Here is a 22,482-nt window from a genome sequence, read left to right on the forward strand (position 1 = left end):
ATTAATGAGAATTATAAAGTTTAATATGTGTCTCCATAGATAATGATACTAATTTGGTGGTTGATAACTTTGTGTAGTAATGGAGATAACTGATCATGTGGAAAATATTTTAAAAGGCGTTAATAAATTTGGAAAATATCAAATATTTGCATATCTTTCTCTGGGGTTTGTGTATATGTTCAATATATTCGACTTGGGATACATTTTCATAGCGAGAGATGCAAAGTACAGGTGAGTAATAAGAAAAATATTAATTAAGTACCAAATTAATAGGGAAGACAATAACTCCAAATAGTAATAGTGAAAGATAATAAGAACTGAAAACATTTGTAGTAGGGAACAATGAAAAAGGAGAGAAAAATTTTTGTTAACCGGAATGTATTTTCTGTAGTTATTGGTCACAAAATGTAAATTTCATTCATCTACTCACAAAATCATTTGTTTGTTCACCGTTTCACGATATAATTTGGTAATTTCTCAGAACATGTGACCTAGAATTTACGATTCAATAGTTGTAAAAAGGGTAGTTATGAACCTTTGTACGTAAGACAAAACAAAATATACTAGAACCTATTTACGTTAGAATAAACACAATATATCGAATGCTGTCTGCAAAGTAAAAGACCTATAGATATACAAAACTTTTAATGGAACATTCAATGTCAAGTCGCCAATATTTTTGTAAAGAATTTTTTTAAGTGAGTTTTAAGAATCCGATTCATATTTGGCTATAAAGACATCGAGTGTCTGGGGTATCAAGTTACTCCACGGTTGATTTTTTTTCTACTTAATCAATAATATCAGGACAAGTATATACAGAGTAAGTCTTATGTATGGAATGCCTCAATTAAATTATCTCGGAAACAGCTTGTACGATTTTTATAAATCGTTATACGACCGGTATTATGGGGATATCTACATTGTTGTCAGATCTTTCTTTTTTTAGGAAAAATAATGAACTTTGTGATTTCAAATCACCCTATATATTTTGTGTACCTTAAGAAATACTTATTATTTTTCATGTAATATTCTCTATACCAAAATACCAAAATTTCGGATTTATAGCTACATTTACAGTATAATAAATAATGTTACAGTAAAATACTCATCCAAATCATGTTGAAGACAACCTACTGTATACTGTATACAAATCTTTGAATGTTTGTGTCATGTTAGAAGTAGATCCACATTTGTGAAGTAGAAAAATTATGAATTTTTAGAAAACATCCAGTAAAGGCGTTGTCCATTTACTTCGATACAACAAGCCATGCGATTTTTAAAACTTTACAATACATTTTGTGCAACATCCCTGACTCCTCAATTCTTCTTATCTCTATGGTAATCCTATCTTTTAATTCCTGAATATTGTCAGGTTTTGTTTTTTAATTGACCCTACATGAAATAGTCTAAATGATTCATGTTGGGAGATAACGGGGGCTATTCGATAAAACCACGCCTTCTAATCCATTTTCTGGAAAACACATTATTTAGGTATTGCCTCAACACACACGCATAGTGAGGTGGGGCACCATCTTATTGTAGCAAAATATTGTCGTTTGGGATATTGTTATTGTCTGAAAATTTCTAATTATGAAGTTTATTTAAATGTAATTGTATAATACTATTTTAAAATAAATCTAAATACGCTGGACCATTTGAAATACCATCAATTAAAAAGGAAACAATTACTATATCGCCTATTATTCAGCCCATACTTTCAATTTTTCGAGATATTGAGTGTGAGATTCACGCATCTAACGAGGATTGTTACGTGACCAGTATCTACGATTATGCCGATTTACATTTCCATTAATACAAAAAGTGATCCAATCACAAAACATAACATTAATTAAAAAATTTGAACCAACGTTACTTTGTATGGATGGAATTTATTATCACGTAAAATTTTCATTATGGATGTTTGCGAAATATAAAATTCCCTGGATATTTGTCTAATATTCAAGTGTGGAACAGGATATAAATTATTAAATATATTACACTTTTTTTGTTGACTTCTACGCCTATCACCATATCCTAACATCATCGTTCTTTTTTAGATAATCGATCTATTGTGACTTTCAATGAAGTTCAACAATAATAATTTATTGAAACGTCAAATTTGTTATTGTAGCAGTCCTAGCCATCTAAATGTATCATTTTTACTTCGGCGGAGATCACGGAAATGTAACTATAACTCCGAAATTATGGCATTCAGGTATAGGGAGACAATGGTTGAAAAATAATGAGTATTTCTTAGGGATTTCAAAAGAATATACAGGGTGATCCATTTGAAATAATAAAGTTCATTATCTTTCCGGAAAAAGGAAAGATGTGACAACAATGACATCACCATAATACCGGCTGTATCGTTAGACCCTTGCGCACAAAAATTTATAAAAATCGTACTAGCCGTTTTCGAGATAATTGGTGTGTTCCACATATAAAACACACTCTGTATATTTAATATTTACATCGTTTTCATACATAATCACTGATGGAATGTAGTGATTGTTGTATTGCCAGAGCTATGTTTTAATTTAAGGAAAGCCGCATTACGGATCACACAATTGATGGTAATCTGGCATTTCTGTAAACTAAAACAGTCCATGACAGCATATTACAGTTTCTTTGACTTACTGAATATCACAAAAGTTGATTCACATATTCAATTTGAACTTTTGAGTAATCAATGTACAAATGAAATATAGCCCCCATTCCAAAATAATGTTTATTCCAGCCTGAACAATCATTACTCCACTGCAACAACTTTATGTGAGTTTCCTAAGGCTTTCGATTGTGTAAATCATTGAATTTTAATTAACAAATTGCAGGGGAACACCTCTTATATGGTCATAGCTTACCAACACAAATCAGTTTGTGAGTGTTGATAACGCGATGTCTTCTTCCATGTCAATAGAATGTGGAGTGCTTCAAGGCTCAGTACTAGTCCCTTTGTACTTTCTTCTGTTTGTAAACAACATTGTCTATCTAGACATCAGCGGTAAAATATGTCTCTTTGAGGATTATACTAGTTTCTCTCGGAGCAGCCCTGATGTCACGGCACTTCATAGAACCGTCAAATCATAGTGCAACTCTAATCATATGTGTCTCAAAGTATCTAAGACAAAATTTTTGTCATATAAAAATACGTGGCAACCTTTTGTATTAAATAACACCACCACCGACATGCTTTTTTTCTATCTTTCTTTCTTAGGACTTTTGAACAATTTTTTGGATTGGGAGCTAGATATCGCCGCTTTATCTAAAAAAATAAGTTTGGCACTAAGAGCAGTTGCCAAGGAATTGAACTTATGAACCTCTCAAACAGTTTGTCTTTTTTGAGTCTCATCTCCAATATGATGTTCCTTGTCAAACTACAAAAGAGACTAAACAAGTGGACTCACTGCTGGGACTACTTCAGAAGATTTAAAATATTGACTATTCCTTTCTTATCTATCGTTGAATCCGTTTTCTTTCAATCTTTCTCAATCTTAATCTACCTACTCCACATTCAGAATTAGTTAAAGGCTTAATAATTTACAATGCTAAGAATCATGCACAATCATTTGTTAATTTAAATTGCAAGAATTTGAAGGTATATTTTCTGAAAAGTGCCTTCTACGCCGTAAATGACTTGTAGTCTAATAAGTACTGATATTTAATTCTGAGCATTCTACATAGAGGACTAATATTAATATTGATATCTAAATACAGATTATCACATATTTTAAGATTGTCCTTTATTACTATACTAAACTATAAACGTATAGTACAAATAAAACTTTTGTACTTTATTTATTGTATTTTGCATAGGTATATTTTATATTTTTACAGGATTTTGTCTACAGATTATGAACAATTTTGTGACAATAAAGCATTTTTCTCATTCTCTTATAAAGCATGAATATAGAGGGAAGGACCACCAGCATGACTTCTCACTATCACTTATTCTAGAATTAATGTAGCCAAGGAATATGCCAACTTCAAAATAAATTATAGAATATCTCTATAGGAAACAATGTTTATTAACAAGAAATTACATAGTTAAATTAATGATTTAATACGAAAGCATACATTTACTTAAGTAGACTAGAGTAGCTAGAGAATAATTGAAATAGAAATACAGAATGAAATTAAATGGTATATTAGGGAAAATACGTAATAGAGGGGATGAAGTTATATCACAATGTAGGTGTTATTAATGATAGATGATATGAAATGAATAAATAATTACTAAATACATAATTATAAAGTTGAAATTGAAATTAAAGTATCTCAATGTCATTGAGATATATTGAATATAAATAAAGGTGTATTCGCATTAACTACCAATGATTTCAGCATTGAACATTGAACATATGAAAATATATATTAAATATTGACCAGTATACATAATTAGATTATTGATATAACAGATAAGTGAAATTAATTTTCTTAAATATAAATAAAATTTCATTATTAAATTATCACTAATGAAACTAACAGAAATTTGACAGATTTGTTATAGAATAAGGCATTAATTTTTAATTTCAAAGAAAATAATTAGAAAGAGTTTGTTCACAAAAAGTTCAGTTTAGTGTAAAAAAATATGAATAAGGTGGGTTATATATGATAAATTTAGTACTTATTTAGGTTGTGAAATTATAGTTAAGCTATCGTAACATTCACGAGGATCATAGACTATGAGAATTTTGTTATTGTATATGTGAACTATTGAAATAGATAGTGATTAAAAAATAATTATATTTACATAAAATGAAAAATTGGTGATTGTGTGAATTTCAATGGTTTTCATGACATATGAGAAAGTTACAAGAGGGTGATCGACAGGGACCTATAAATACGAGAAACAAGCAGAAAATGCTCTTTTACGCTCCTAGTCCCTGACAGTGTCTTACGTTCTTTGCGCAGTTTGTGTGTTTGTTTTGGTCGAAGCAGAAACAGGGGATTTAAAAATTTTACAAGTGGCAAAAAGTTCGTGGACTTTCTTTATTGGTACAAATTAAGAACAATACGCATATGTCCATAAGTAGCTTAAAATTTCGAATTATATTGAACCATTACGCACTCTATATCATTTCAATGTAAAAATTTAATCAACGTTCTGCAACTCGAGTTTTCAATAATGTGGTAACATATTTTTTCAACTCGTCATCATCATCGTTGAAGTGACCATAAAGAAAGACGTTTAAGAATGATGATCCTATCCAAATTCCTGCAGGAGTTTTTTATCACGTTTGCAGTGTGAGGTCAGGCATTATCATAGAAAAAACAATACCTTTTGACAGAAATCAGGGTCACTTGTTCGCTCTCGCGGATAACATATCCATTGATTGTGCTCGTGGTAAAAATCACATCATCAACATGCTTTCTCTGTCATCTAAAACGGGACATCCTCAAGATTTGTTTAGGATTAACTGTTGTTGGGGACGAAGTGTGTCATTCCATTAATTGTCGTTCATTTTGATTGTGAGATGTGCGAAAAACGAAAATTACTTAAAAAAATGTTGTTACTAACATTCCGAGGAAACCTTTTTTATCAAACCTAATATTTTCAATACAAAAGTTTCCCTTAATCTTTTAAAGAAAGCATCTAAGCTCATCCGCTGATTTGCTTTGCACACATCGAATGATATCATTAATATAAACCTTTTTTGACGTCTTACATTTATTGTTTCCGATATAGACTTCTCCTTTTCAATATTTTCGTTTTGCTTGATAATATGTAACATCAAACGTTTCTTGTGTCTTTTAAATGTCTCACTAAATATCATAAATTTGAATATATTATGCGACTTGATGTATTTAAAATATAATGAAACCATATCAATAATTATTTCACAGAATCTACCATTGTGACCAACGCTCAATCAAAGCTCAAAACAATGACATTAGACAAGTATATCTCAATGAAGCATTGAGCGAGTTATAGAAGGTTGGTTTGAATTCAAAACTATAGTTATTAATAATTTCTATCAATCAAAAATAGGATGCACCTTGTATTGAGGCAATCGTTGCAAGCAATAAAATAAAACCACATCGTGAGATGAATTGAAGCACTTTCAGATATAATTTTAACACAAAAAATATGTTTTTGCTACAACATATTGAATAACGCATACATGAGTAATTTTTATTTACAGATGTTTCATACCAGAATGTGAGGCCGATTCGAGGTCAGTTTACAATCCCGAATGGCTGAAGGATTTTGTGCCATTCAAAGGAGGCTCTCCAGACAGTTGTCATCGTTATGCAATGATGAACAACACTTGTTCTGTGACGGATATCTCTAGAAACGAAACACAAGCTTGTGAACAGTTCGTCTACCAAACTCACGATATTACGATTGTACATGATGTAAGATTTCACATTCCATTTTTTCGTCAGTAAGAATTTATATCATACAGAGTGTTTCGGATCTTGAAGCAAAAAATTCGGGAGTAAATGACGTGAACATGATGCTGTTACATGAAAATTTTTTTCTCATACGAATTATAGGCGTTTAAAGTTAAAGCGAAATTACAACTTATATTCAAGTATATATTCTAAATTATGATTGTTTACAAAATAAATAATTCTACACTACTATTTGAAGGCTAGGGGGGAGGGCCGCTCATGACCAATGGTTAACCATCCGTAACTTTTACAGGGACAACCTGTACAATATAAAGGTTAGCAAAAATGAATTTTTCAATTGATCAAAAATCAAAGGAGATCAAAAATTGTAATTATTCATTGAAAATACAATTAAATATTTCTAAATAAATAGCATACTGTCGAACATCTTGTTACTTACAAAAGGAGAAAATTTTGTTCGTTAGCCTACAACTTATCGAATAAAAACAAAAAAAAAACTATAATAACCGATCAAAGTGGGCGTCTTTTACTTCCTCACACATTTAGTGTACGGAGTTTATTTCTTTAGAGGAGGAAGAACAGTCCAATATTCTGCCTTATAGCATCACAATGGAAGTTTATTCTATCCATCATTCCTGCAAGACTGGCTTATGCTCGTAAATAAACAACGAGTTTACATTTATTGGAAACTTAGTGATTACTGATGAAGCTAGTTTCACACGAGAAGGTTTTATTAATTTCATAATTCACATTTAAAGGCAAATGAAAATACTCACGGTTCAATTCAAAGAAAGAATCAACATCGATTGTGTGTTAATATGTGAGCCGGAACAGTGGGTAGTAATTTAGTAGCTCCATATTCTTTTGATAATATCCTGAATGGATAGCGATACTTAGAATGTCTTAAAAATGATTTCTCAGCTATATTATAAGATATACCTCTAATTAATCACAGCGACATATGGTTCATGCACGATGGAGCCCCTACCCGCTTTCTGAATTATCTTGATACCATTTTTCCTAAAATGCCACTACTTTTCCCTGAATTTAATACAATGGAGATATCTTAAAAACTCGTTTTCCATTGTGACGCTATAAGGCAGAATCTTGGAATGTTCAGAGGAATATCCTACGTAGACTCCAGAAGTGTGTAGATGCGCAAGGTGCCCACTTACATTTATTATAGTTTTCATTTGATAAGTTGTTGGCTAACCAACTAAATTTTTCCACCTAATTTATGATAATTTTGTTCAGAATATCTCTTTATGGCAAACGGATTGAAAAATTCATTTTTGCTGTCTTTAAATTGTGCAGGTTGTTCCAGTAAAAGTTGTTAACCATTGGGAATGAGCCGCTCCTGGCTTGAGATAGTAGTGTAGAATTATTAATCACGTCAAACTCACTTCATGAACATACATAATAGTAAATAATAAGTACATATACGTCGATATAAGCTCTGATTCCGCAACTTTGAAGGTTTAGAACTCAGAAACGAAGGGACGTATAGGAAAATGTTCTTCAGGTTTTACATCAAGTCCCGGAACACCCTGTATATTTCAAAACCGGACCACTTTTAGGGTTATTATGCTTGAATATTGTTATCAAATATTGAAAATTGTTGAGAGCAACTATGTGTTTTCAATTTTTTTATCGAACTCATTTGAGATTGAATTCGTGCTCGTGTATGTTTTATTATATATTTATAAAATAATAGCTCCTTCCTTCCAGATCCCTGAGGGTCTTTCTTGTCTCCCTCTATTCTGAGGTTGCTTTCTTTGGGCACCTGCTTTGCTTCATCTTCATCACATGTCCATACCAGAGCAATTGTTCAGTGTGTATTCTCTCTGTCTTATATACTCGACCTTTTCTTTGTCGTATATTTTTAGTTTGTATATGCTCTGCTCTGGATATCCTGCACGATTCTTTCAAGTAGTCAGTTGCCAGCACTGGCATCCATTCGTTAGAATAGGCGCCGCTATAACTTTGTATATTGTCATTTTTGTATTTAGATTACATTTTTTCTGGCCAAAGGAATGAGCTTAGAATTTATGTGAGTTTTTTTTTCTTCTTGTACTCTATTTCTTATATCTTTTTTGTTGTTCCATCTTCCGAAATCATGCTATATAGGTATTTGAATTGTCTACATCTACGGACACCCTATTTATTCGCAGCTCGGGGTCTCCTTTTGTGCTTTCTACCGGCAGATTATGTTTTTGACATGTTCATATTCAAACCCCATTTTCATAATCGGCGAACAATTTTCTCAGCATATAATCTTCATCGTCCTCGTCGAAAGCTATAACAACAATTTTGATATCCAATGACTCAATGTCAAACTTTCAAAATTCAAAATTTCTGAGCTCAACAATAGAAGTACTCGATCTGAATAGAAAATACATAGATTTATCAATTCAATCAATACTGAACAACTCAATGGATGTCACTGTTTCGGCAGTACCAGTGTGCATTCTACTCACCGGCACAACCCTAAAGTTGTATGCCATAACTCCAAATAGGTCTCAATATTTGCTTGTATAGAAGCGGTTTTTGTACTGCTGTATTTCGTCATAGTAGCCAATACATCTTTTTATATTAAATATCAGGCTCAAATCAAATTTATTTTTAGTATGGACTGTCCAGCAAAGTCTCACGTCAAGATTCATACCCAGATATTTTGCTGTATTAGCATAAGAAGTATTAACATTGTTCATTATAATAGGAAAGTACCTATCTTCGTTTCATTTAACTTGATACGCCATTTCTTGATCCATTTGATAATTTGGTCAATGAATGTTTGTAACTTCTCAGCAGCTTCTTCGTGGGTATCTCCCGTGGTCATAACTGTCGTGCCATTAGTAGTTATTGTGTGGTGTTCAAGTTCAGGAATGTCACTAGTGTAGAGCAGATAGAGCACTGGACCAAGTACGCTACCCTGGGGTACTTTTGTCTTGATTTCATTTGAATCAGAATACAATTCGTCTTGCTTCACTCTGAAATATCTATCTGACAAGTAAGACTTGTAAGGATATGGTAATATTATGTTGGTAGACCATTTCCAATTTGTGGAGTAATCTTTTTTGCCATACTTTATCAAAGATCTTGTAATAATATTCATAGTAAAAAAATAATACACTAGAAAGTTGTTGATAGCAATAAATGATTTTTCATTGTCTAAAACGTTCTGAATAGCGTCGTCAAAGTTTTATGAGAGAGAGAAATTCTAATTTTGGTAATAGAATTACTTCAGCGTATTCACACTCTATGGTTATATGTTTGATTAATTACTACCACTTAGGAATAATAACTATTACAACCTCAAACAGGGTAAAATAATCAATGGAGAATATTATAGAAGCCAATTATGTAGGGGATATTGCATTATAATTGAAAAGGGTTGAAATAGCTGAATGTGATTATGATATAGACTATAAAACTGTTAAAAACAACTTAAAAATATGCATGTAGTTGTTGCTGAAGGGTATTCTACCGAAAGTTAAAAAGCCGAAATCGAAAAGTAAAATATATTTTAACAAACACATTTTGACAAATCCAATTCAATCACAGGTCGCCAATAGGTAATTAGATACTTCACGATAATCTTATTTGCTCTAACCAATAATATCGACTGAGGGTCTGAATATTAATTACTAATATACATCCTTCATAAAATACTGGTAAATTTGAATCAACGGCGCGTTAATCATACTTCTACTTAACAACAATGAAAAACTTTACAATTTATAATTTTTTTCGTAATATTTCTCAAAATTGCACATACTCATACAATTAATGCTGTTCTTCTAGTTCTTATTTCCAATCATTGGGATTCATGTCACATTGATCCCCGTAAAGCCACATTTGCACTTGAAACTAAACTCTTTTCAAGCTTATAAAAACGATATCGAGGGTCATCGCCGTCGTGATATTCGTGTTCAGCGATCTCAGAATATATATTTGGCCAATTTCATTAAGAATTTCCACGTGACCCCAGTAAACGACGTAGATGGCGGGTTGCATATAAGTAGCGTCAAATTTAATCCGGGTTTCTGTAAAGGTCGTATATGAATTGCGTCCCGAAGATCTTCCAAGATATGTGGTACAAAATACTTCTGTAAACTAATTATACTTTCCACGATTATCGATACCTAAATGTTGAATTCTGGTAAACCATTTTCTTACCTGGAGCTTGAGTAAAATACATATAACTTATTAATCATAACACTCCCTCTTATCCTGGGGTAGCTACCATGGATAAATTTAAAGTAATCGTTTTAAATTTTTCTATCAAAAACATAACCTAACCTAACAGGATTAAAATTAAGAGGTGATGTAGAAGTAATTCCTAGTAATGTGTACTTAACCTTTAGATAAGTATAGACCTTTACAGGTCCGGTTGACAGCGTGAAGCAACTAGTGTTCAGATGGCTGGCACATGAGCACCAGTTTCCTCGTAGACCCTTTCTGTAGTGATATTTGGATTCAGAGACCTCGATAACCCCTGGGAAGTAACATTGAATTCATTTCCGTCAATATCTAGTTATTAGTTATATACTTTTCAACCCTTTTAACAATATATTTTTCCTCTTCGTAAATGCAATTTTCATTTCCTATTCATAATTGTGGTTAACAATGTTTTTTGAGGGTGTCCCGAAACGAATGCAGTCTGAATTTTGATTAAAAATTGTTCTTAATCTTGGGCTATCTGTCTAAAATAGCAGATATGAGCCTATAATGCTTTGTAATTTTTTTTTAATACGAATAGCGATGTATCCCATACTTTGTTTATAAAAATAACATATAAAGAAAACAAACACAAACAATAATTGTTGAAACGGATGGATACTATTGTAGAGTTTTTTCGATGCATTACGAAATTTACCATACCCGATCCATTTTTCCTTCATTTAATCTTTCTATAACTCATCACAACCATAATCTAGATTTTTATGACTTAAAACTCAAAGCACTCAAAGAAATTTGATATCTGTCTAATGTACATTTTTTTATTCGAATTGGAGAAGAGCTGGGTTGAAAGGTGAAGAAACCAGACACTGTTTATTATCGATATTTTTGTAGGAAAATAATAATTTCTTTTTAAGCTGGTATCTACCCACTAATGAAGTAAGTTCTATAGCTATACTTCGAAAGTAATTATAATTCTCTTTTAGACGAGCTTCACACGAAAACAAACTTTCGATATATTTTTTTGTACATATTGCGGTTACGAATAGATACTGTGATCTAAAGGCAAATAAAGTCGTGACAGAGAATACTTGAGGTTAACACTTTAATACCAAAAAATACACATTTGTAGATAAAAATTCCACTCGTTGATAGGAGGATAACGAATTAAATAACTAAGTGGAATAATTCTGTAGAATAAAACTTTTCGAAAAATTATATGAAACAAAGGATCTTACATTAATTTTTTGATGATTATTAAAGATAATGATACTCAAGAGTAAAAGTGGGAGTAGCAAACTGATTATTCTTATTGGAAGGAAATGTGGATGTGCATTTTTCAAAAAGTATTTATTTTCTGATATGAAATAATGTTTGAAAGTGAAATATCTGATTCAAAGTGGAAAACTAATATCTAAGTATTTAATTGAAAAATACAAAAATTTCAAATTTTCAACTACATAAGAAAACGATTCTCATTGGTTGTCAGTTGTACATCATAAGTTTAATAAAAACATTGAGCAATTGCAACGTAGCAAGTGCTGTTATAATACAGTTTTTATTTATTAGTTACGTATAAATAAAACATTTTTCTATATATAAGAATAAAATAAACAAACCTTTTATTGGTTAAATTCTTACATCACTTAATCACATTGATAATTAAAAGCATAATAAACTTAATTACGGTGAAATATTAGCATAAGTTAAATTTGAATCTTACTTACATTAAAATGGCAACTGCAATAATTACATCTCTCTGAATCGTCAAAACACTTTCAAACCATTTTTAGTGTAGTAGAGTGGAATTTCTTGGCATCATAAAAAAACTTTATCAAGTGTTTTAGTAATAGTATTTTCACATCCTAGCACAAAACACGATTTATATACCATTTTTCAGATTAATCAAAGTTTAATAATAACGATTATTCTAGAATAACCGAGAAAATAAGTGTCTGATTTACTTTGTATCATACGTACAATGTTTATTTTATACCTATGATGTCACGCAATATGCCGGCGTTACTGAAATGTTTATCTACTATCTTCAAAATTTTTAAATTCTCAATGTTTTTTTCTCTGTAAGTATTAATCAAGAAATTGAAAAAAAAATAATAATAAAAGTTGTATCTAATCTATCCAGAACTATTTTTTCTCAAAAAAGTACCAAGTACCCTATTCATAGCTTCCTATAACATACATCAAAATGGGTTATATGTTGTCCTTCTCTTACTGATGTTACATAAATTCGAGCATAATCTCTAGTTCACCTGATAATAACCTTATAACTTGATAATTACTTTGTGACTTCTTCTCATGATCCGCTTTCATATCTCCCAGATACTAATGCTAACGTATACAGTTTCTTCTTTATACCCGTAGTTATAGCAGAGCTTCTTAGAACAATTAATGACATGAAAAATAAATACTCATCCGGAATTGATGGACATACATTAAATATGTTTTCCACTTCCACTTTAATTAACGTTTCATTTTAAAATGGCACTTTTCCCAATTACCTTAAGACGCCTATAATTATAACTGTGCATTAAGTAGGAGATAAAAATCAAATATCGAATTATCGCCCAATTGCACTTCTTTCAACGTTATCTAAGATATAGAAATATTGGTCAAAAAGAGGCTTTTATCATTTATGTTTAAATATAAAATACTTATCATTTGAGTTTTTAAGTAACAAATGCACAAATGATGCTATATTCTCCCTTCTAGATAATATCTATTCCAGCCTAAATAGTCATCAATCCACTTTCGATTGTGTTAATCATAATATTTTAATTAATAAATTGCAGTACTACGGTTTCAAGGGAACCCCTCTCGCATAGTTTAAGTCATAGCTTACCAACAGAAGCTTCCAAGGAACTAAACTTATCCACCTCCTTAACAGTTTATTATGCACTTATTGAGTCGCATCTCCAATATGCCCTTCCCTTCTGGGGTACGTGTGGTGCGACTTAATTTGAGCGAATCTAACTATAAAAGGGAGCTGTTAGATATTTACTCGGACTAAATAGCAGGGCTCACTGCCGGGATTTCTTTAAAAGATTAAAAATTCTGGCTTCTTCTTCCTTATTCATCTCTAAATCCGTTTGCCTAATTCATAAGCACGCTTCTCCAATTTCAGAAAGATCGTTGCACGGGTATCTACTTTACATTGCAAAAAAATGCACAATCACTTGTCAATTGAAATCAAATCTATATCATCATTTCCCGAATTTCGCAATAATTTGAGAGCATATTTATTAGAAGGTGCCTCCTACTCTATAGACGACTTGAAATTCGCGGCATCCTGCATACTGGTTTAATTTTTGCTATCGACATATATACTAATTATTACCTCTCACTATTACCTATTATTATGGTATTCATTATGGTGTTCTTCTGTATATTGAAATTTTATTTTAGTTATATCTTTATATAGTTATTTTTATGTTTGTTTTTTTTAGATTTTACAAGCTTTTGACAAAAAATAGCATTTCTATCTCTATTCATTCAGTGTTCTTCATCATTCTTTCCAATCAAAAACATTGGGAATCGTTATAGCTTTCAAAAATACTTTCACCACAATATTATTATATGAAGATGACGTTCTACATAAATTTTTATCACCTACAATTTTAAGAAATCCTTGTTAAGTGCAACATTTTTGATATGTACGATCAGGTATTCAAGTAGATATAAAAATGTGATAATTTTCAAGAGAAGTTTTGCCACATTTTATTCCATTCTTAATGTATTGTTTGTGATTTATGAGTTCATGAAATGCATTTTGCTTCAACCTGTAATGGATTCAACAAATATAAGCAAATCAATTTTTGAATACCTTATTCCCTTACATTGCTTTAATGTGAAAATGTAGATGATTTAATTGTGAAAACTTTTTGTTTTGAAATGATTTGCGGTATGCTAATAATTTTGGTATGTACACTTCAACGCTGGCTATTATATTTGTTGTAGTTTGGGATACATTGTGAAGAAAACGTATGGAAATTAACAATAGTAGGTACAGTTTCTATGTGTGGAGAGCTCGTAGGTCTATCTTATTCAGGATTTATTTCCGACAGGTGAGAAATCATGAAAAACATCAATAAAAATAATGTTTGTAGTTGTATCCCCATCATTAATTGAGGAAAATGACGAAATTTCGCGAAAACATGCAAATTTTCCATAAAAAATATTACTTTGGATCTTTTTCACGAAAATTACAAATAATTGTTATTATTTTTCTGAATTCAAGATCCGATTCCATTAATCGACTAAGAAAAATTACTATTATCTATTATTATCATATTGTAACGTTTTTCGTATTTGTTTACACTATTTTTATTATAATTTGCTCACACACTATACACTATTAATAATAATTCACTTATAAATTTCACTTGAATAATGTCTGCGCTTACTTTACTAATTTGTTCTATTCACTACTAAAACTAAACTAACTGCGTTTAAGCAAATAATTTATATAGATAGTCTTTCCTAGAAATTATTTAGAAGAAATACTGTGAAATGAACAGTCTTCTATTATAAAAAGTTCTAAAATAAAACATCAAATTCTCTGAATTTTAAAACTTTAACATTAACCCATTTCGCGAGCTTGTTAGTAACATTACCGCCTCCTTAGATGAAAGTTCCTCCTGGAACTCATGGATAGTCGAGACTGAATGTTGCCTAAATCGGCAACTGGACCCATTCCTGCTTTTTCTGGTTATAAAGAAATAACAGGGTACCGTCTTCACCAAGTACTGATGAAGGGGTAAATAGTCGCAAATTAATATGTGCACCCAAGTATCCAGGAATATCATCTCCACCATGTTTCCACCACTAGTTACTTATTATCTTGGTCATAGCCAGTTTCTTCACGTCGGTTTCCTAAGCATGCTTCAGATTCCCACACATCGTGGTACGTGAATTGATCTTAAAATTTATTTTTGATCACCAGGTAAAAGATGTACGTTTTGACTGCGTCTAGCCGAGGCCCGAGATCTGCTCTTCAAGTTACTCTAATTGACCAAACTTCTTCCGGAAGACGGTTGATAATTCTCGTGCGTTCTTGGGGGGCAGGGATGTTGCAAGCAAGAGAATAATTTTCCGATAGAGTGAACAAGTCTTGTTTGTGACAAGCTTAAAGACCCATTTCGCGTGCTTTTTCGTAACAATATTAAAGACCTGCTTTGCTGTTTTACGGAAATAATTTAGAGAAAGTGTCATGATTGCAATTGGCGTGCGCCAACTCGTGATTCGATACCCACAATAAAAAACTTTTGTTTTGAAAGATTATGCAGCTGGGGATTTTAATTATGGAACATAAAACAAAAATAAAATATATATTTACATGCATAACAAAACACAAAGAAAGCTGAACAAATATTACATTTTGTATCTATATTATTAAAAAGTAAGAATGAAACCATTCATGAATTAATGGTAAGTGACATATCACTGGAATTGGATGCCCAAGTGTGGAGGAAACACAGCATCCTTGGCTGTGTAATTTTTTAACAAATTATCGGCAAGTTTTGTATTGGTCAAACTATTGGGTATATCTCATCAACAAAGCATATATTTACATTATCAGGAGAGAAATAATGTAAGCTCAATATATGTTGTAGGTATTTGCCTGCAGTATCAGACTTTTTATAATAAGAAACTAATCTCAATGTTTGTATTTTCTTAAACCAACTTTGGGTGGGGTGAAATCTGCATCCACATACGTTTGAAAATTGCCAAACAGTAATTATCGTTTCATGAATAGCCAGTTCAAAATCAATATCAACTTGATAAGGATATAAGGTAATACATTTTTCAGAAGCTATAGGAACAACATTTTTAAAAGCAGTAATGTCCGTTGTTGAAAGTTAAACTTAACATAATTTTCATTATGAACGACAGTATCTGAAAGTGCCATCCATGTAAAATGTTTCAATCAATTTCCAATAAGAAATATTTTTTTCAAAAGATCTGTGTTATTTATATAATCATGAATATCTTTCATGTATTTTGGGATGTTTCCGGTAATCTCGAATCGATTTCTTTTCATTGTATGTATTCTTATAAGTATTTCAACAATTTCCGAATGTACAATCTTTGCAGGTGTTTGGCATATGTCGGTAGTTAGTTTGCGTTTGAATGCATTACTTACAGCTTATCTACTTAGTTTTTGCACATTTGTCAAATTATTATGATCTAGATCAAAATCCATGATATTGTCACTTTCTAAAAATAAATACAAACTAAACATATTTATTGGAAAAACGTAAAAAGTGTATAAAACTATCATTAGGTTCACGGTGGTAACTAGTGATACTTAAAACATAGAAGTTTTTAAACGAACTCACTTCCATTGATATGGCACTTTGTTTCACATCCTTCTACTATGCATCATCAAGAATTTAAATTTCAAATCATTAAATACAAGCAATTTGTTTTCAAGCTGCCCTAGCGTAAAATCTACTAATAATGCCATTTTTAACAAACACTGATACCACGTCATCTCTTTAAAGAATAAAAAACGGAGCAACGAATTTATTATTTAAATTTGACAAAAAGTAATGGTAATATTGAGGGTAGAAATTTAACCAATAGCAAGTGTGCATTATAATATTTCATATTTTACAAATACATAACACTTTCCACAAATTTGAAAAATTCAATCCTCTATTATATATTTTTTAGTGTCTACCCAATCTCAAAATGCAATTTGAAGGATTTAGAAATTCTAGGTTTCCATTTCTGTATTTTCAAACTTTATAAAGGGGTTTAGTTACTAAACTCCAGGTAATACTCTTAATCCGTCATGAGTTGTATGTACTCGGTCTACTTATTCGTTTACCTGAAATATCCCCATCCCGAGTTGGCACATTCTTATCTTAAAGGAAGGAAAATCGTCACGAGTTGTAGTGCACCCGTTGCAATACACCTTACAGTTCACCGTAGAGTTTTATCTGTGCTGTCTTACCTGTGGATCAGAATGTCTGAGAGAATAGATCTGTGTAGTTTTTTGAACCTGTGATCGTACGTTATACTTATCCTTGTACTTCGTTTGCCTGCGCAGATTGGGTCAGTTGTTTTCTAATGTTAGCCTCATATGGTTGTCTTGCTGTTTTCATTGTATTGCCAACAAATACTAACTCAAAATTTCAATATTACGCCATCGGATTCAATAAAAAACATATTTGAAGGTATTAAGAGAATTTACAGAAATTATCATCTCTTCGGCAAATCACCAACAAAGCGAGAGAGACAAAAAAGAAATTGCGCTAGAGAATTTCATAGAAATTGAGACAGTTGCGAACGAATCAGTACTTGTAAGAAAAAAATAATAACTTGAGAAATAATTTAAGGAAGAAAAATAAGGAATATTAACAATATGTGAAGTTTGGAGCATCTGTTTCTTTCATTATCGAAGCACTCTCAAGGACCCTTCATTGAACTTGGATATTGATGATGAAAATAATTCGAGTGTAGAAATACTATATCTTTAACCATTGCAAGTGATTATGATTTATTGTCTTGTAGGAAATAGTTCTCAAAATTATCTGTTCAATTTTTAATTCATTCTATAAAGTTATACTACTGTTGTTTTCATTTTTTATAATTAATACTTACACCACTTTTCTCATTTCATTTTTATTGTTTTTGTAGTATTCATTTCCAAAATTAAAATATGCAAGCCCTAATAATGCTGTCGCGTGTATGTCTTACGTACTACAGACGCTCCTATGAAATCTGTTAATCAGACAAATGGGTTAACTTAAAGTTTGATAGAGTCCCGGATTCCAATAGTACATTGTAAACTCCATTATTGTGATGAGTTGTCGAATCATATTTAAAAATAGTTAGAAATCATGTTAATAAGAAATTTTCTTCATACGTTTATTATTCATTTTGAAAGAATTGCGATCAAAAGCACAACTGAAATTTTGTTCGAGAGAAGTTTCACTCGTGACAACTTTATAATGAAGATGTTTATTTGAAAAGTGACAAAAGTCTTTGATCATATAATTTCTTCATAAACAATATTTTTCGCTGACTTTTCATTAACAATACGAACAAATTTTATTTAGAACTCATGTGTGAAAAGGCTGTCGATATCAAATGTATTGAACGTTTCCTGTCACGATTTGAACGAACTTCACGTCCAACGGACTTTTCCTCATTCGTACGGAAATTATTACTTTTTCTTGTATCGTTGAGACATAAATGTTAGAAATGAAAACAGGATTTATTTCTTCCTAAAAATCAAACTAGATATCTATGCAAGTAATTATTAATACTATTGAACACAAATGGAAAAAAAATTCATAAATACTTTCAAAACACAAAAGCAATGCTGTCAATAATTTCAGTTCAATATAAATATTTAAGTGTATGCTGAAAATGAGTTTGATTTGTCTTCTCTCAGGTTTGGTAGGAAATTTAAAACGAAAAATAATGATAATGACTTCTTAAAATGATCGTGAAAAACAGATATGAATGTTAATATTCTCCGACGTTATCAATAGTAAAGATAAAAATTGGTTAGCTTATTCTGACGATAGATACAATCTTGATACCCAAAGCCAGCGGTTATTTTTTTAGGAAAAAAAATTATCTATAAAATTTTTGTAATTGTACGTATAACAAAAAAACAAAAAAGAGCTTCTCTCTATGTCAATGACTAAAAACAATTTAATTACCCGTTAAACTTATCATACAAATTTCAACAATGAACAAAATCGATGGAATATCGTAGTACGCCGGTCCCAAAGTTTCAAAGTGATGTCATCACGGCTCAACTCCGTCAATGTATTGACAATAATTTTCAGTCAAAATGTTCAATGAAACCAACATGCAATCACCTATATAATCAATAGTGAATTGCTTCTAAATGTTAACAGTAACATCTATATACGTAGAATAGTCCAAAAATTATTGGCTTTGTGTAAGTACTGAATAAAGTGCGTTCCCAAAAAACTGTATGCATGCGTAAGTTACAAGCTTTACACAAAGTGTGCTCGTACAACCATAAGAAAAATTAAAACAAACTCAAATCATAAACAGAATGGTGGCTGTTAAGTTCGACTTGGGTCCATCATTTCCAATAATTGAAAATCGGTTCAAGCTTCGCTGGGGACGAGAAGACATTTTTCTAAGTCATAGCGACCTAAAAACAAAGACATTGCAGAACAGGACCGTATTTTAAAAAATGTGTTCTAAGGATTCTATATGAGCATTTACATAAGACAAAATGTAGGATGCCTCGATTTCTCAGCGCAGTGACGAAGCAGCGTCAAGTAGAATGTTTTGAGTGATTTTTACAGTTTTGCCGCGAGGACCAAAAAAGTTGTTACGGATAATTAAACTGAGATATGCCATTGAGTAGCATCGGAAAGGAGACCCATTATCAAAAAAGCAAAGGTCACGGAAAACACAAAAAAGTGATAGCTTCAAGGAATCAAATACAAACCTTGACTACGGCATATTACTTCGACTTACTAAGGCAGTTGTGTCCAAAAATAATCAAAAAAGGCAGAATATATTGAATAATGATCAATTGTTTATATATATATATATATATATATATATATATATATATATATATATATATTTCTTTTATTTCTTATTTCTTAGACCTTTTAGTATGTTCGAATTTTCTTTGAATCTTTATCAAAATATGATATTGACACCAACAATTTGCGTATTTATATTAATCAATGGATCACATTCATCATGAATATCAAAATAAGAATAAAATCAAACTAGAACTTTGCTCTAATAAGAAAAATTAATTTTTCCTAGTCCTTACATCATACAAAATAGATCTATAAATTTTACTTCAATAATTTAGGTCGTTTTTTCGTTCTTATGAATATGAACCATTTCTAAAAATCCTCTTTTCGTGTGTATATATATTTATAGTAGTTTTAGTAAGTAGTTTTCTATTGGGAACGTGGCAAGGAAACACCAAAGTGGACTAACGATATATTTTCCGAGCTTTTGAATACTTATGTACTCATAGTCTGGGACTGAAATTATGGTCAAATACAATATAAGTAGGTAATATGTATAAATGTTTAACAATAATAAAATTTTACTACAATAATTAATTAAGATTGCCGGTGATTTTCGATATTATTGAAGCTTGTACAAATTTTTAAACTCATAGAATTCAAATTTTTACAAGCTTTAATAATATCAAAAATGTATGTGGATAGAGTCGAGTTAAAATCGCGATCTCAAATTCTTTCTGCACAATTTATTCAAGCCAACATGTCATTTTTGTTCCAAGAAGTATCTGGCAACAACAGGCGATTAACAGAGTATGTTAATCATCATAAAAACGTATACGTCAAATTATAAATAGTGGTGGTTGTATAGTAACAGAATCAAATTTAATTCCAATTTAAATCTTCTATGAAAAATGATGAAATGGTTGAATGAAATGATTGTGATACTGCATTAAAATTTTTGTCCTTGATTTACGAAATATTGGATATATGGATAGAAACAGATAACTTTGGTTCATGCGACGTGTATAGATAATGTTAAATATAAAGTTTCATTTTTACATATTTTTCAAAATGTTCTTTTATAATCTGGTTGTTTGTTACCTATGAGTAGTTGGCTGTTAAGAGCTATCTATAACATTAATAATTATTCTTGTTCCAACAGTCAAAAAATCAAATATCCGTTCATAATAAACTGACAAATTATATTTAAGAGTAAAGCATTATTTGGCAGAACTCCTATGGCTATATTTAATTTTTGACATGCAATATACATGACATAACATGTGAACCATTCAACAGGTATGGCAGAAAAACAATTTTAATCGCAGGTGTTTTACTAAGTACACTATGTGGGATCCTAAAATCTCTATCTGTGTCCTATACAATGTATGTTATAATGGAATTTCTGGATCCAGCACTAGGAGCCGGAATGTATAATGCAGCTTTTATATTGGGTATGTAAATTTCTAAGTTGATGTCTATATCATGAAGTACTGATATTCTGTGCATTTTGAGATACAACGAAACTAAACCAAAGGAATTAGTGTTGGTAACACTGCATTTTTAATACTACCAAAAGACATCGTATTCTTTCCAAAATAGCAATAACATTTACCAAGACCAACTACTGCGAAAAGCCAAGGGACTAGGAAAGAAGATATGAACGCAGCTTTCTTTCGAAATACAGAACTGCACTTCTTCAGTCAGTCAATGTCGTACTGTACAGCAGATAATAACCGTTTGTAGCTCTTGTAATGGTTATTTTTTAATCTGATAGAACGTGGTCGATGTTTGACAACAGAAAATGAGATGTCATTTATCAATTTTTTGAGAATATTTCAAAAGATATCTGGCTTCAAGTTTCCAAGTAGTAGAAGAACAGACTACAAAAGTGCTTATTACTCCGAACATTTTCCAAAAATAACTTGTGTATCGAACTTGTTATAGTATTTTTTGATCTTTTATTCCAAATTTCACTCGAATATTTCTAATTTTTGTAGCAATGGAATTTGTGGCACCGAAACATAGGAATTTTGCAAATACAGTGATATGTTGCCTTGTTGCTTCGAGCCAATGTATTTTAGCACTTACTGCATGGTTGACTACTTCTTGGAGAATTATGTTACGAATATTATACATTCCAGGATTTATTGCTATTACATTTTTTTGGACCATACCTGAGTCAATAAGGTAAGAAAATATAATATATTTTAAAGTGAGAGTAACATCTAATTTTGGAAGGAAACTCCTAAGTGGAAAACGAAACATGACTAAAGCTTTAGTGAAATACGAGGCATATTTTTTAAGTAAGTACCGTTTTGGAATTAAAAAAAGAATTGCAATGATATCGCAATAATTTTACTTTTACATGAAAGCCTGTACCTTAATCTATTTTTCTGTATAATTTCCGTGAATATTGAGGCACTTGTCATAA

At 31.1% G+C, this 22,482-nt stretch overlaps 1 protein-coding gene across 1 annotated transcript in view; it reads left to right on the plus strand.

Annotated features, from left to right (window-relative positions):
* LOC130442558 (organic cation transporter protein-like) overlaps positions 1-22,482 on the plus strand; it is a 33,785-nt gene continuing 11,303 nt past the window's right edge. Inside the window, exons 1-5 of the mRNA XM_056776767.1 lie at positions 1-231; positions 6,144-6,357; positions 14,515-14,621; positions 21,348-21,502; positions 22,049-22,238. Of these exons, the coding sequence (XP_056632745.1) occupies positions 80-231; positions 6,144-6,357; positions 14,515-14,621; positions 21,348-21,502; positions 22,049-22,238 (818 nt within the window). The 5' untranslated portion in view covers positions 1-79. The remainder of the gene's footprint in view (positions 232-6,143; positions 6,358-14,514; positions 14,622-21,347; positions 21,503-22,048; positions 22,239-22,482) is intronic.

This window comes from Diorhabda sublineata, chromosome 4 (genome assembly GCF_026230105.1).
Source record: "Diorhabda sublineata isolate icDioSubl1.1 chromosome 4, icDioSubl1.1, whole genome shotgun sequence".
Lineage (NCBI taxonomy): Eukaryota > Metazoa > Arthropoda > Insecta > Coleoptera > Chrysomelidae > Diorhabda > Diorhabda sublineata.